The 13,780-nt window shown below is 42.5% G+C and overlaps 1 protein-coding gene across 1 annotated transcript in view; it reads right to left on the bottom strand.

Moving 5' to 3' along the window:
* Window positions 1-13,780, bottom strand: part of LOC120487651 (uncharacterized) — a 150,252-nt gene that overhangs the window by 58,918 nt on the left and 77,554 nt on the right. Inside the window, exons 39-47 of the mRNA XM_089116627.1 lie at window positions 12,703-12,876; window positions 7,189-7,362; window positions 6,872-7,042; window positions 5,157-5,330; window positions 3,477-3,647; window positions 1,756-1,929; window positions 914-1,084; window positions 388-561; window positions 72-236 (exon numbers count right to left, since the gene is read on the bottom strand). Coding sequence (XP_088972753.1) covers window positions 72-236; window positions 388-561; window positions 914-1,084; window positions 1,756-1,929; window positions 3,477-3,647; window positions 5,157-5,330; window positions 6,872-7,042; window positions 7,189-7,362; window positions 12,703-12,876 — 1,548 coding nt within the window. The remainder of the gene's footprint in view (window positions 1-71; window positions 237-387; window positions 562-913; window positions 1,085-1,755; window positions 1,930-3,476; window positions 3,648-5,156; window positions 5,331-6,871; window positions 7,043-7,188; window positions 7,363-12,702; window positions 12,877-13,780) is intronic.

The raw sequence follows: 13,780 nt of genomic DNA, 5'->3' as shown, positions 1-13,780 counted from the left end.
AAATTCAGTAAATAAAAATATCCCTGTGATTGCTGTAGTGTTGAGGGTATCTGATGGTGAACTGTACTCACTTAAGAATCTTCAGTGTTGATTTCTTCAGTCCCTCACAGATCTGTTTGACTCCTGAGTCCAGCAGACGGCTGTTGTTCAGGTTCAGCTCTTTCAGGACGGTTTTAGAGGAGAGAACAGTAGCTAGAACTGAACAGCTTTTCTCTGTCTGATCACAATTATTCAGCCTAAACACACAAACACCATAATCTATTATTCAGCACATATTCAACACACATCAGATTAACAGATCTTCATATCTGCTCACACATGTGACTGACAGTCTTTTATAATACAGAACAAACAGATGTTATAAGGAATAAGATCACATTGACTCACTTGATTTTCTCCACTTTGCTATGAGAGTCCATCAAGAGAGCAGAGAACTTCTCTCCATCCAGATCTCCTAATTTATCTTCACTCAGATCCAGTTCTGTCAGTAATAATGGACTTTTACCCAGAACTTTAGTGAGATGGTCACACGCTTCCTGTGCAGCAGCACTTTTCAAAAACCTACAGGAAATAGAAAATTTGGATTTGATAATTAAAAAGAAAAGAAAAAAGGACAAAAGAAAGAACTAATGTAGATTAAATAAAATTAAATATATATACATATATATTTTAATAACGTTGTTAAAATGTCATGCTTGTTGCAGCTCCTATCCTCCTTATGGATCCAGTAAAGCAATACAATATGGCAACATGTAGAATGTGGTAAAGTCATAGTTTTGGTAAATATTTCCAGTTTTGCTGAATTGCAATTCAGTAAATTCCTTTTCATGCCATTCTAATTCTGCATTCTGCCATTAGTTGCACACCTCTGACTGTCTGTGGCTTATTTTGAAAAATCAAAGGCTTTTCTCACCTGATGATCTTTAATTTACAACATTCAAGCCGCAGTAAATCATTGAGTTCCTTCACTCCTGATCGTCCAGGATCATTTCCTCTGAGATTCAGCTCTATCAGGTGTGAGTTTGATTTCAGAGATGAGGTCAAACTTTTATATCCTTCTTCAGTGATACTACAACCTGAAAGACTATACATATACATACATAAAAAAAAACATATACATGTTAAGTATGGTATGGTATGGTATACTTTATTGTTCCAATGGGAAATTTGTCTTGGGCTCACAATTACAACCACTGCACCAAACAATTAAAACAAACACAATACATAAAGAACAAAGAAATACACATTTAAAAACAAGTAGTTAGCCTCACAAATACTGTGTACATTGGAGAGAACTTGCCACTGAACAATGCAAGAGTGTTTGGCATCCCCTCATTCTGCACTGTAAAATGATTGGCATGACATCATTCTCTACACTAGAACGTAAGGCATCATGCAACTCTACTACACTTAAAGTAATTATTATTTCTGCTTGGTATTATTTAATAACTTAACAGCTGAAGGAATAAATGAATTCTTAAACCGGTTTAGTCTACAGCTAAGGCATTCTTAGTCTTCTCCCCGATGGCAGCATTACAAACTCAGAGTACAGGACATGTGTTGTAAGTACTGCAACCAATACCTTATTGACAACACCTGCTTTATTTGCATTTCTAAATGTTTCATAAAATATCTAAAAGTTTTCAGACTGAAATTCAAATGATTAACTGAAACATATTTTTTCAGTTATTCTAATCAAATGGACATTTATAAATCTATGTTATCATGCAGAAATGAAGATAAATGAATACTCACTTCAGTTTCTCCAATCTGCATTGTGTATTTTCCAACAGAACACAGATCTTCTTTATTCCAGAGTTTGCGAGTTTATTCTCACTCAGATCCAGCTCTATCAGGTTTGAAGGGTTTGAATTAAACGCTGAAGTCAGAGCAGCACAACCTTCTGCTGTAATACTGGTATTATTCAGCCTGAAGAGAAGAGATAAAAAAAAACAGGAAGGTATTATTTCCTTTATTGTAACCAGGAAAATCACATTGAGATATCACTCTTCTTCCAGTGAGACCTGGTCAAAACGGCAGCACATAAAGTTTCAAACACAAAAATAACAAAATCACAATACAAAATTTGACACAATTGGGAACAAATTAGATAGAAGCGAATCAAGAAAAACAATTACATGTATTCTTAAAATGTTGTGCAAGAGATGTTTAAACCCTGACTTTTGGTCAGGGTTGGAAGTGCATCTAAATTACGGTAAGTACATTTTGCAATTCATTCCACGCCCAGGGAGGATATAAAAAAAACCCAAAAAACAAAAAAAACAACAACAACAACAACAACACGAGAGATCACTTCCGGCGCTTTACGGTGCTTGCGTAGACCGAAGCGCCCGCGCCCTCAGATCACTTGGACATGACTGTGGTTGCACGAGGTAAAACGATATAAATACTGTTGGTTTTCTCACACAAACCGCTCGTTTCGTGTCTCAGGCCATCAATGTGTATTTACATTTACGAGTCATTAAATCATGTTTAATTTGGACTTCTCTGTGCATGCTCTGTGAGGTGGTGAGGTGGTGAGGTGGAGGTTATATGACTGACAGACGAGAACGGTTTGACCTAAAAATATCAAAATTGAAAATACAGCAGAAACAAAGACACCTACATCTTGGATGCCCTTGAGGTAAGATAAAACATATCAAAAATTAATTTCAAAGTGAACTATCCCTTTAACAACATACTTGTTTTTTTAAAATAAAAATTAAAATAAAGACAGTGTTTCTTTACTTCACTTAACATAAATACTTGTTTTTCTAAAATATAAAACAAAAATATAGTCTTTCTTGACCTGACTCCAAATGTGTCTTCAAATTTGATGTAGTGTTTTTGTAGCTAGATAGCACTTTGTCCCACTAGCAACAGTGTACAACGAACCTTAATATTGCCATCTTTACCTGACACAAACACAAAATAGTGAAGGGGGTGATGTGGTGGTAACATGTAACATGTAAGGGTGACGCTGCCAATAAAGCACCTACAAGCTGTCACAAAAGTAATGATTATGAATATGTCAAATATAGCAAGGAGACATTTGAATTGTTTATTAATAAGCAAGTGTTTTCTGTGTCAGTGTCAGCTGTAAAGATGAAGTTGAGGATGCTGACTCGCGATCTTCATGTCAGGGGTCTGTCACCTCGGTCTGGGTTCTGTTTCTGGTTGGTGACAGAGCTCTGGCATTACAAGTTTGTCTTGTGTTAGTTTAGTCTGAATTATTGTGAGCACATGGCACAATGAATACAAGACAAGCCATGTGATCACAACAATTCAGACTAAACTAACACAAGACAAACTGGTAATGCCAGAGCTCTTCTGTCAATTGTCTAGCCCCTCCCATCTCATTTCCTTATAATTAATTGTTGTTTGTTACCCTCATGTCATATTTTAAAAATGTAATATCAAATAGTGTGTTGTTTTAAATATGCTTTTTAAAGTATAAAACAATGTACAATACTCACATCAGTGTGTTGAGTTTACAGTGTTTATCCTGCAGGAGAGCAGCGATCTGATTCACTCGTGTGTCTCCTAGTTCACGTCCACTCAGATTCAGTTCTCTCAGGAGTAACGGGTTATTACCCACAATTCCTCTCACATACTGACAGGCTTCATCTGCAGCAGGACTCAAAAACCTGAAGAAGCGAAGATGAAGCAGAAATAAATTAAGTTAACAAACCGTAGTGATTTTTTAATTAATAGTCTAATGTTAATCCTTGTTAACTTTGACAACAACAAAAGATTATGCAGTTTAATGCATTACTGAATTTACAGCCACTTTTCCACTTTTGGGCCAAACTGTTCTAAGAACAATAAGAAACCATTCCAGTAATATTTCTACTTGATCCTGGTTTGGCACAGCACAATTACAAACTGTTCTCAGGCCGGAATACTCAGCACGATTGGCTAACTGTGGTGAACCTGCAGGTAGAATGCGGGTAATGATGCACTCAGAATTGATAGTTCGTAAAGACCCGCCCCCTTTAGTTACTGTTACTATATCCAACAGGAATATAGCAACTCTCTTGCCACACATCAATACAATATTTATATTAATATTTATATATAAACAATATGAATGTAAGCCAGAGGAGAACTGGTCCCCGACTGAGCCTGGGTTCTCCCAAGGTTTTTTTCTCTATCCAAAGTATCTGATGGAGTTTTGGTTCCTTGCCACTGTTGCCTTGCTTTGGCTTGCTTAGTCGGGGATATTTAATATTTAACAATATTATTGATCTGTGAAGCTGCTTTGATACAATCTGTATTGTGAAAAGCGCTATATAAATAAATGTGACTTGACATCATGGCATGTCACTCTCACGCCACACATCATGTTCTCACGCATCGCGTAGCAGAGAGGACACTGACAAGGTGCAGACAAACAGGGCAGATTAGGTTACTTTTTATATAAAATAAAGTCTCATCTTTCAAATTTAGTCATTTTTTAAGACATTTAAACAATAAATACTGTTTTGTGGCTCTTTAATATGTCTGACAGATCGCTGTAGAGCCTCAGTTAAAGGTGCTCGTAAACCGATCATCTCTTCCTTGTAGTTAATTTATAGCATAAAATAAACATGTATAAACATTAGAAGGAATGTTTCAACTGTGGAAAGCCGTCAGTACATATTGTTTTTCAAGTTTAAATCCATGGACGTTAATCTCATAACTCTCCTGCTTTGTTGGACAAAATGGCGGATTCAGCGGACGGCGGATTATGATTGGTTGGATAGCCTGTCAATCGAACTCCCGGCGAAGGGTGAATTGGACAAGTTGTCTGTCGCCTGGCTACGAGCTTCTCTGTTGCTGGCAAGGCGCGCTATTTAAGTGAAGTAAACAAATAAGTAATCAGATTAAAATCCTCCATTCTCCATAAAGTGATCATTATTTACATCTAATGCCATCTGTAAACTCTTTCATACGAAGGAAGTGACAGCTGCAGTTGTATTACATGCCAAAGAGCTCTGCTATCAGCCCCACAATGGAAAATGAAACCACATTCGTACTAGCTGGGCCACATCAGCACGGAATAGAGCAATTAAGCAAGGAGAACGGTTTAGCTAGACGGTGGAAAAGAGGCATATATTTCTCAGTCTTAATTCACTTCTATGTCATTTATTTTGTATAATTTCATCACGTCTCACCTCAGTGTTTTCAGTGAACACTTCTGATCCTGTAGTAGATCATCGAGCTCCTTCACTCCTGATTGTCCAGGATCATTTCCTGTGAGATCCAGCTCTATCAGGTGTGAAGGGTTTGATCTCAGAGCTGAAGCCAGAGCTTTATAACCTTCTTCTGTGATACTGCAGTCTGAGAGTCTACAGAGGAATGAAAATATAACATGATTAATCCATTATTATAGAAATTCCAGAAATGAAAGTTTACTTGTAACTTAAGTCAGATTACTTTTTACATCCAATTAATACAATAATGTATTACTTTTTAAATTCAAAGCAAACTATCAGAGTTACTTTATTCAAATAAGCATGTTACTCTGTATTTTTTTGTTATTTGTACAAATAATAGGCAAACTAGACTTAGTTTCAGTCAAAAACTGATGACTAAATATTTAAACAAACCAAATGCCCAGTGTTCATCTCACCTGAGTTTCTCCAGTTTACTTTTATTTTTCAGTCCATCAGATAGCAGCTTCACTCCTGAATCCAGCAGATTATTATTGCTCAGGTCAAGATCCTTCAGAATGCTGGAGTCTGAACTGAGAACTGAAGCCAGAGCTGAACAGCTTTCTTCTGTTAGATCACACGTTCTGAGCCTGATAATAAAAATTGAACAACATCAATAATGAAGATACATAATACCATTAATTGTAGGAAAAAGACTACAATGAGAAGTTGACCAAAATGTATGATTGTCCCTAGACAAATAAATGACTCTAAAATCCTGCAATGATTCTATGCCTTATAGCATTAACAGAATCACTGTTTTACACACAACCTGCATGCAGTAAATTCAGAGTTAAGAAACAGATCCACACACAGTGATCTGGATACTCAAATCTGCCTCATAAACTGTTACATATATATAATATCTTTTCCATAATTCAACTAATTGACTACTTACAGTGAGCTGTTACATTTTTTTTTTTTAAATAATGTGTCTCAGTAATTTCCAATGATGTGTTATTGTTCATGTGCAGTGGTCACCTAGTTCCTTAAATGCCACATAAAAATATTTTTCAGAGAGTTATGTATGGTGTACACAATTGTCCCAACTCAATGGAACATGCTTTAATTTAGTCCGTGCTGAATTGAGGAAGCAGTGGCTTGTAAACCTACAAATATATTTCACCTCAGGGCAGGGCTGTCACCAGAGAGGAGAAAGGTGACGATGATTCTTGATAAAGTCAAAACATTATTCGTTGTTTGACATCCCTAAACAGTAAAATAATCTGTCCTCATGAGTGACTGTAACATAAGTGCACTGAAAGGAAATGCTTGAGCCTTTAATGAGCAGAACATGGAAGTACTAGTGCAAATTGTCCATAAGTTTTTCTCAAGGCCTTAACAGAACAGGTACACAAGCATCTCTTTCACATAAACCTTTGTTTACCATCTTTCTGTGGCAATGATAAAGCACTGTCAATTACATCCAGTAAAAAACACTGAAATGTGTACATCTGGCAGATTTTATTTATATTTTTAAATACAAATATTTATATTTATAATATTAAATTAAATCAAATCTCAAAGTTGAATACAGGCTTTTGCAAAAAAATTAAAAATAATATATTGACAAAAAAGAAAACACAGGGGGAACAGATTGTCCATTTATCCATAATATTGCCATATTCCTGTGATTTCTGTGGTGTTGAGTGTAGCTGATGGTAAAATGTACTCACTTGAGTATCTCTAGTTCACAGACAGGCTTCTTCAGTCCCTCACAGATCTGTTTGACTCCTGAGTGCAGCAGACGGCTGTTGTTCAGGTTCAGCTCTTTCAGGACGGTTTTAGAGGAGAGAACAGTAGCTAGAACTGAACAGCTTTTCTCTGTCTGATCACAATTATTCAGCCTAAACACACAAACACCATAATCTATTGTTCAGTACATATTCAACACACCATACTAACGGATCTTCATATCTGCTGACACATGACTGACAGTCATTTACAATCAATTAACAGAGAAGTTATAAATGTATAAATCACGTTGACTCACTTGATTTTCTCCACTTTGCTATGAGAGTCCATCAAGAGAGCAGAGAGCTTCTCTCCATCCAGATCTCCTAATTTATCTTCACTCAGATCCAGTTCTGTCAGTAATAATGGACTTTTACCCAAAACTTTAGTGAGATGGTCACACACTTCCTGTGCAGCAGCACTTTTCAAAAACCTACAGGATGAAGAAGAGAATTTATTGGACACATTTTTGTACATAAGACATTGTTTTGTTTCTGCTGCTTTGGTTGCGATCAGATCATTTTTTTAACCAGTAAACTCCTGGAGATTTTTTAGTCCAAGAATCAACTAAGTGAAAGCTTTCGAACAGGCAGTCCAAAACAGAGCTGAAACAGAGAAAACCCAGCCAATAGTGACTTGCGTCCAGATTTCGGCAAATCACTGTAACTGTGTACTTGGCTTTAGAGCAGCCCAAGATGTTTCACATTGTGCTGTGTGAAATACAGACTGCAAGCATTTTATAATGGATTCTGCTTGAAGAAGCAAGTTTTAAAAGTTTTCCGTTTCTGTTGTTGTACTATATACATATTTTTTAGAAGTTGAGGTGCAGCGAGTGGGTCTGTTTACAAGAACATTGCGATGCCACGCAGATGTGCTGTTCCTGGCTGTGGACAAACAACATGTTTGAATACGCTGCCGAACGATCCAGATGTCAGGGAAAGCAGTTGGATGCAGTGCATTTTATAGCAAATTTTTGTCCCGCCAAAGCCTTATTTGAGATCAATTGAGAATTGACACGATGGTAAAAGATCAAAAGACCGAAGTTTCACGTGGTGGAGCATTGTGTAGCCTACATGTGATACAAAATTAACATTTTTGCCATATCTGTTACGGGTGTGGTGCAGGCAGATGAAGAGGCAGCAGTCAAGAGATCAAATTCAATAATCTTTACTTAATATAACTCAGACCAGGATCCAGGAAACATTAACACACCATATACAAACAAGAAGCGACCAAGAATGAGGGAGAAAACAGGGTTTACATACACAGAGAACAGATAGGGAACAAGACACAGCTGGGGCAAACAAACAAGACACAGGTGAAGGAACTGAATACTAACGAGGAGCGGGAAAACTGAGACACAGGACTGAACCAAACACACAAAGAACGGGGGAAACAGGACACACATGTAACATTACGCCCCCTCCTGAAAAGGCGCGACCTCGCGCAGTAGAACTTCAATGGGGTGGGGGGGTGGGCGCCCTGGAGGCTGACCAGGGCGAGGCCTATCCAGAGCAGGATGCCTCCAGGGCGAAGCAGGACGTGGACGTGGCCAGGGCGGAGCCGGTAGCGAAGGGGCCCAGGGTGGATCATTTTTCTCAGGTGGCCATGACGGAGTCCTATATCCCCAACTGGCTCGGGATCTGTGCTGGATGGGACCACCGGCGGAAGCTCTGGCTCGGGATCTGTGCTGGATGGGACCACCGGCGGAAGCTCTGGCTCGGGATCTGTGCTGGACGGGACCACCAGCGGAAGCTCTGGCTTGGGATCTGTGCTGGACGGGACCACCGGCGGAAGCTCTGGCTCGGGATCTGTGCTGGACGGGACCACCAGCGGAAGCTCTGGCTTGGGATCTGTGCTGGACGGGACCACCGGCGGAAGCTCTGGCTCGGGATCTGTGCTGGACGGGACCACCAGCGGAAGCTCTGGCTTGGGATCTGTGCTGGACGGGACCACCGGCGGAAGCTCTGGCTCGGGATCTGTGCTGGACGGGACCACCAGCGGAAGCTCTGGCTCGGGATCTGTGCTGGACGGGACCACCAGCGGAAGCTCTGGCTTGGGATCTGTGCTGGACGGGACCACCGGCGGAAGCTCTGGCTCGGGATCTGTGCTGGACGGGACCACCAGCGGAAGCTCTGGCTTGGGATCTGTGCTGGACGGGACCACCGGCGGAAGCTCTGGCTCGGGATCTGTGCTGGACGGGACCACCGGCAGAAGCTCTGGCTCGGGATCTGTGCTGGACGGGACCACCGGCGGAAGCTCTGGCTCGGGATCTGTGCTGGACGGGACCACCAGCGGAAGCTCTGGCTTGGGATCTGTGCTGGACGGGACCACCGGCGGAAGCTCTGGCTAGGGATGTGTGCTGGACGGGACCACCGGCAGAAGCTCTGGCTCGGGATCTGTGCTGGACGGGACCACCGGCGGAAGCTCTGGCTCGGGATCTGTGCTGGACGGGACCACCAGCGGAAGCTCTGGCTCGGGATCTGTGCTGGACGGGACCACCGGCGGAAGCTCTGGCTAGGGATGTGTGCTGGACGGGACCACCGGCGGAAGCTCTGGCTCGGGATCTGTGCTGGACGGGACCACCGGCGGAAGCTCTGGCTCGGGATCTGTGCTGGACGGGACCACCGGCGGAAGCTCTGGCTAGGGATGTGTGCTGGACGGGACCACCGGCGGAAGCTCTGGCTCGGGATCTGTGCTGGACGGGACCACCGGCGGAAGCTCTGGCTCGGGATCTGTGCTGGACGGGACCACCGGCGGAAGCTCTGGCTCGGGATCTGTGCTGGCCGGGACCACCGGCGGAAGCTCTGGCTCGGGATCTGTGCTGAACGGGACCACCGGCGGAAGCTCTGGTTCGGGATCTGTGCTGGACGGGACCACCGGCGGAAGCTCTGGCTCGGGATCTGTGCTGGACGGGACCACCGGCGGAAGCTCTGGCTCGGGATGTGTGCTGGACGGGACCACCGGCGGAAGCTCTGGCTCGGGATCTGTGCTGGACGGGACCACCGGCGGAAGCTCTGGCTCGGGATCTGTGCTGGACGGGACCACCGGCGGAAGCTCTGGCTCGGGATCTGTGCTGGACGGGACCACCGGCGGAAGCTCTGGCTCGGGATCTGTGCTGGACGGGACCACCGGCGGAAGCTCTGGCTCGGGATGTGTGCTGGACGGGACCACCGGCGGAAGCTCTGGCTCGGGATCTGTGCTGGACGGGACCACCGGCGGAAGCTCTGGCTCGGGATGTGTGCTGGACGGGACCACCGGCGGAAGCTCTGGCTCGGGATCTGTGCTGGCCGGGACCACCGGCAGAAGCTCTGGCTCGGGATCTGTGCTGGACGGGACCACCGGCGGAAGCTCTGGCTCGGGATCTGTGCTGGACGGGACCACCGGCGGAAGGGCAGGGCTGACGTGGAGCTCAGGCTCGGCAGGGCTGAACAGCGGCGAAGGCTTGGGGCGGCCTGGGACCAGCAGTGAAGACCTTGGGCTGGGTTGGATCAGTGATGAAGACTCAGGACTGGTTGGAATCAGTGGTGGAAGTTCAGTGTCCCAGTCAATAAGCACATCCTCCTCGTCCAGCACTACCAAGAACCCCACTGGTATGGTGGGAAAGGCACGATGCATGAGCTCGGGACTGAATGGGACCAGTGGCACAGGTGGGTATCACCCACTGCTGCATCTTCAATGCTGCATCTTCAAATATGGCCTGTGCATGCATTTTGTCTGTGGTACACCCAATAATTTTATTAAAATTAGTTATGATATTAATAATTATTAATAATGTTCAACTGTTAGCAAATTATAGGATAATTACGCAACAATAACCCGTTTTCAAGCGTCTCAGGTTACAAATGAAAAACAATAATATATTTTTATTATTATTAATACTATAATTGCATGTCACGACCCCTTTAAATGCTTGAGGTTGTGTTTACCACAGACATTTTTTCAATTTATTTTCATGTTTTATTCTACAATATAAATACCCTCTTGTGTTTTTTTTAAAGCCTTGTCTTGTAAAAAGCTTAACTAAAAAGTTATGGGATTGTTTGGGATTATGGGAAAAGTAATGGGATAATGTCGATTCGTCAAACCGCTCTCGAATACCGCACAAGCTAATTTTACTTAGCGCTTGCGAAAACAGACGTAAGACTGCATCTCCGCAATGCGTATTCAGTATTCAGACCAAACTATTGGGTTGAGATCTGGTGACTGTGGGGGCCATTTTAGTACAGTGAACTTATTGACATGTTCAAGAAACCAATTTGAAATGATTCGAGCTTTGTGACATGATGCATTATCCTGCTGGAAGTAGCCATCAGAGGATGGGGACATGGTGGCCATAAAGGGATGGACATGGTCAGAAACAATGCTCAGGTAAGCCGTGGCATTTAACCGATGCCCAATTGGCACTAAGGGGCCTAAAGTGTGCCAAGAAAACATCCCCCACACCATTACACCACCACCACCAGCCTGCACAGTGGGAACAAGGCATGATGGATCCATGTTCTCATTCTGTTTATGCCAAATTCTGACTCTACCATCAGAATGTCTCAACAGAAATTGAGACTCATCAGACCAGGCAACATTTTTACAGTCTTCAACGGTCCAATTTTGGTGAGCTCTTGCAAATTGTCGCCTCTTTTTCCTATTTGTAGTGGAGATGAGTGGTACCCGGTGGGGTCTTCTGCTGTTGTAGCCCATCCGCCTCAAGGTTGTGTGTGTTGTGTCTTCTTCACAAATGCTTTGCTGCATACCTCGGTTGTAACAAGTGGTTGTTTCAGTCAAAGTTGCTCTTCTATTGGCCCATTCTCCTCTGACCTCTAGCATCAACAAGGCATTTTCGCCCCACAGGACTGCCGCATACAAGACGTTTTGTTGTGCGTGAAAATCCCAGTAACTGAACAGATTGTGAAATACTCAGACACCAACAACCATGCCATGCTCAAAATTGCTTAAATCACCTTTCTTTCCCATTCTGACATTCAGGCCCCGTCCACACTACTGCGTTTTCGTTTAAAAACGGAGAATTAAAACGAATACGATCTCCGTCCACACCAGCGTTTTATCTGCGTATTAGAAATGATCTCCGTCCACATTAAAAGGACTGAAAACGCGGATCACATGACCATTCACCAACACTGGGCATGCGCGTGCCGGTGTAAACAGTGATTGACGAATCAGGGAAGGATACGTCATGACTGATAACACCCAATCATAGAGCCGAGTGTTTTTCCCGTTTTAGTCTGGACGGGAGGTGCAAACATAGCAAAAGGTCTCCGTTTTTAAACGAAAACACAGTAGCGTGGACGGGGCCTCAGTTTGGAGTTCAGGAGATTGTCTTGAACAGGACCACGCCCCTAAATGCATTGAAGCAACTGCCATGTGATTGGTTGATTAGATAATTGTATTAATGAGAAACTGAACAGGTAATCCTAATAATCCTTTCGGTGAGTGTATATGTATATATATATAAATAATAAATTAAATGTCCTCAATTTATAATGAACTAAATTAGTAACTAATAACTGTTTGTTTTTTTTTACAAAAAAAAATAATCATCACTGAGCTTACTTAAGCTGGACTGTCATGTTTTTTTCTTCTGGAAAAAAACTTGGTAGCACTAATTTCCTGTTATCTCTGTAAAGGTACTTTGAAACAATCTGTACTCTAAAAAGCACTAAATAAAATGAAGGTGACTTGAAGGTCAACTGATTACTGATGTAGTAGCATTGCATTGTGGTTGCAGAAAGTTAAAGTACAATCAAATTTTTTTCACCTGATGGTTTTCAAATTATAGTGCGCATTCTGTAGTATATCATCGAGCTCCTTCACTCCTGATTGTCCAGGATCATTTCCTGTGAGATCCAGCTCTATCAGGTGTGAAGGGTTTGATCTCAGAGTTGAAACCAGAGCTTTATAACCTTCTTCTGTGATACTGCAGTCTGAAAATCTACAAAAAAAATAAAATAATAATAATTATGTATTATTTGTTGAGAGATAGTTTATCATACATGTACGGAGCTTAACAAATAATTGTGACAAACTAACGCAAATGTTTGCTAATCTTTTGTGCATTTCTCCAAAAGGATCTATACTGTATATACACATTAACCAAAACCTTGATAATAAATGTATTAATTGAATCAACTGTCCGAAATAATTGACTTATTAAATCACATCTTGTTTCTGTCACGATCACCAGTTGGAGTGCCCCAGAGAATCACCAGAGGGCACTCCACATCAGAACTGATCACTTCACCAGAACTCCGTTTCCCATAATGCCTCATCCCTGTGACCGATTACACGCACACCTGCACCTCATTTCAGACTGCCTACATAAGCCACATTCAAACAAGGACTCTTGGCGAAGTATTGCATTGCCACGGCTTGTAATTTCTGAGCGTATATCCTGTTTCTGATTTCTCTGGTTTTGATCCTGGTTTGTTTCCTGACTTCTGCCTGTTTGCTGCCTGCCCTGATCTTCTGCCTGTTACCTGACGACTCTCTGCGCTCACTCTCTGATATCCCTGTTTTGCTGTTTCCTGACCCCTGCCTGTTTGATGATTCTAAATAAAGCTGCACATGGATCTCATCTCGTCTCCAGCTTCGTAACAGAATACTTCGCCAAGAGTCCTTGTTTGAATGTGGCTTATGTAGGCAGTCTGAAATGAGGTGCAGGTGTGCGTGTAATCGGTCACAGGGATGAGGCATTATGGGAAACGGAGTTCTGGTGAAGTGATCAGTTCTGATGTGGAGTGCCCTCTGGTGATTCTCTGGGGCACTCCAACTGGTGATCGTGACATAGCCCCACCCCAAAGAGCGGCTTCCAGACGCTCAAAACAAACAAAACTGTC

Source organism: Pimephales promelas, chromosome 10, assembly GCF_988280905.1.
Source record: "Pimephales promelas chromosome 10, fPimPro1.hap1.1, whole genome shotgun sequence".
Taxonomy (NCBI): Eukaryota; Metazoa; Chordata; class Actinopteri; order Cypriniformes; family Leuciscidae; genus Pimephales; species Pimephales promelas.
The sequence above is the reverse complement of the archived record's forward strand: the minus strand, read 5'-3'. Positions and strand labels throughout refer to the sequence as shown.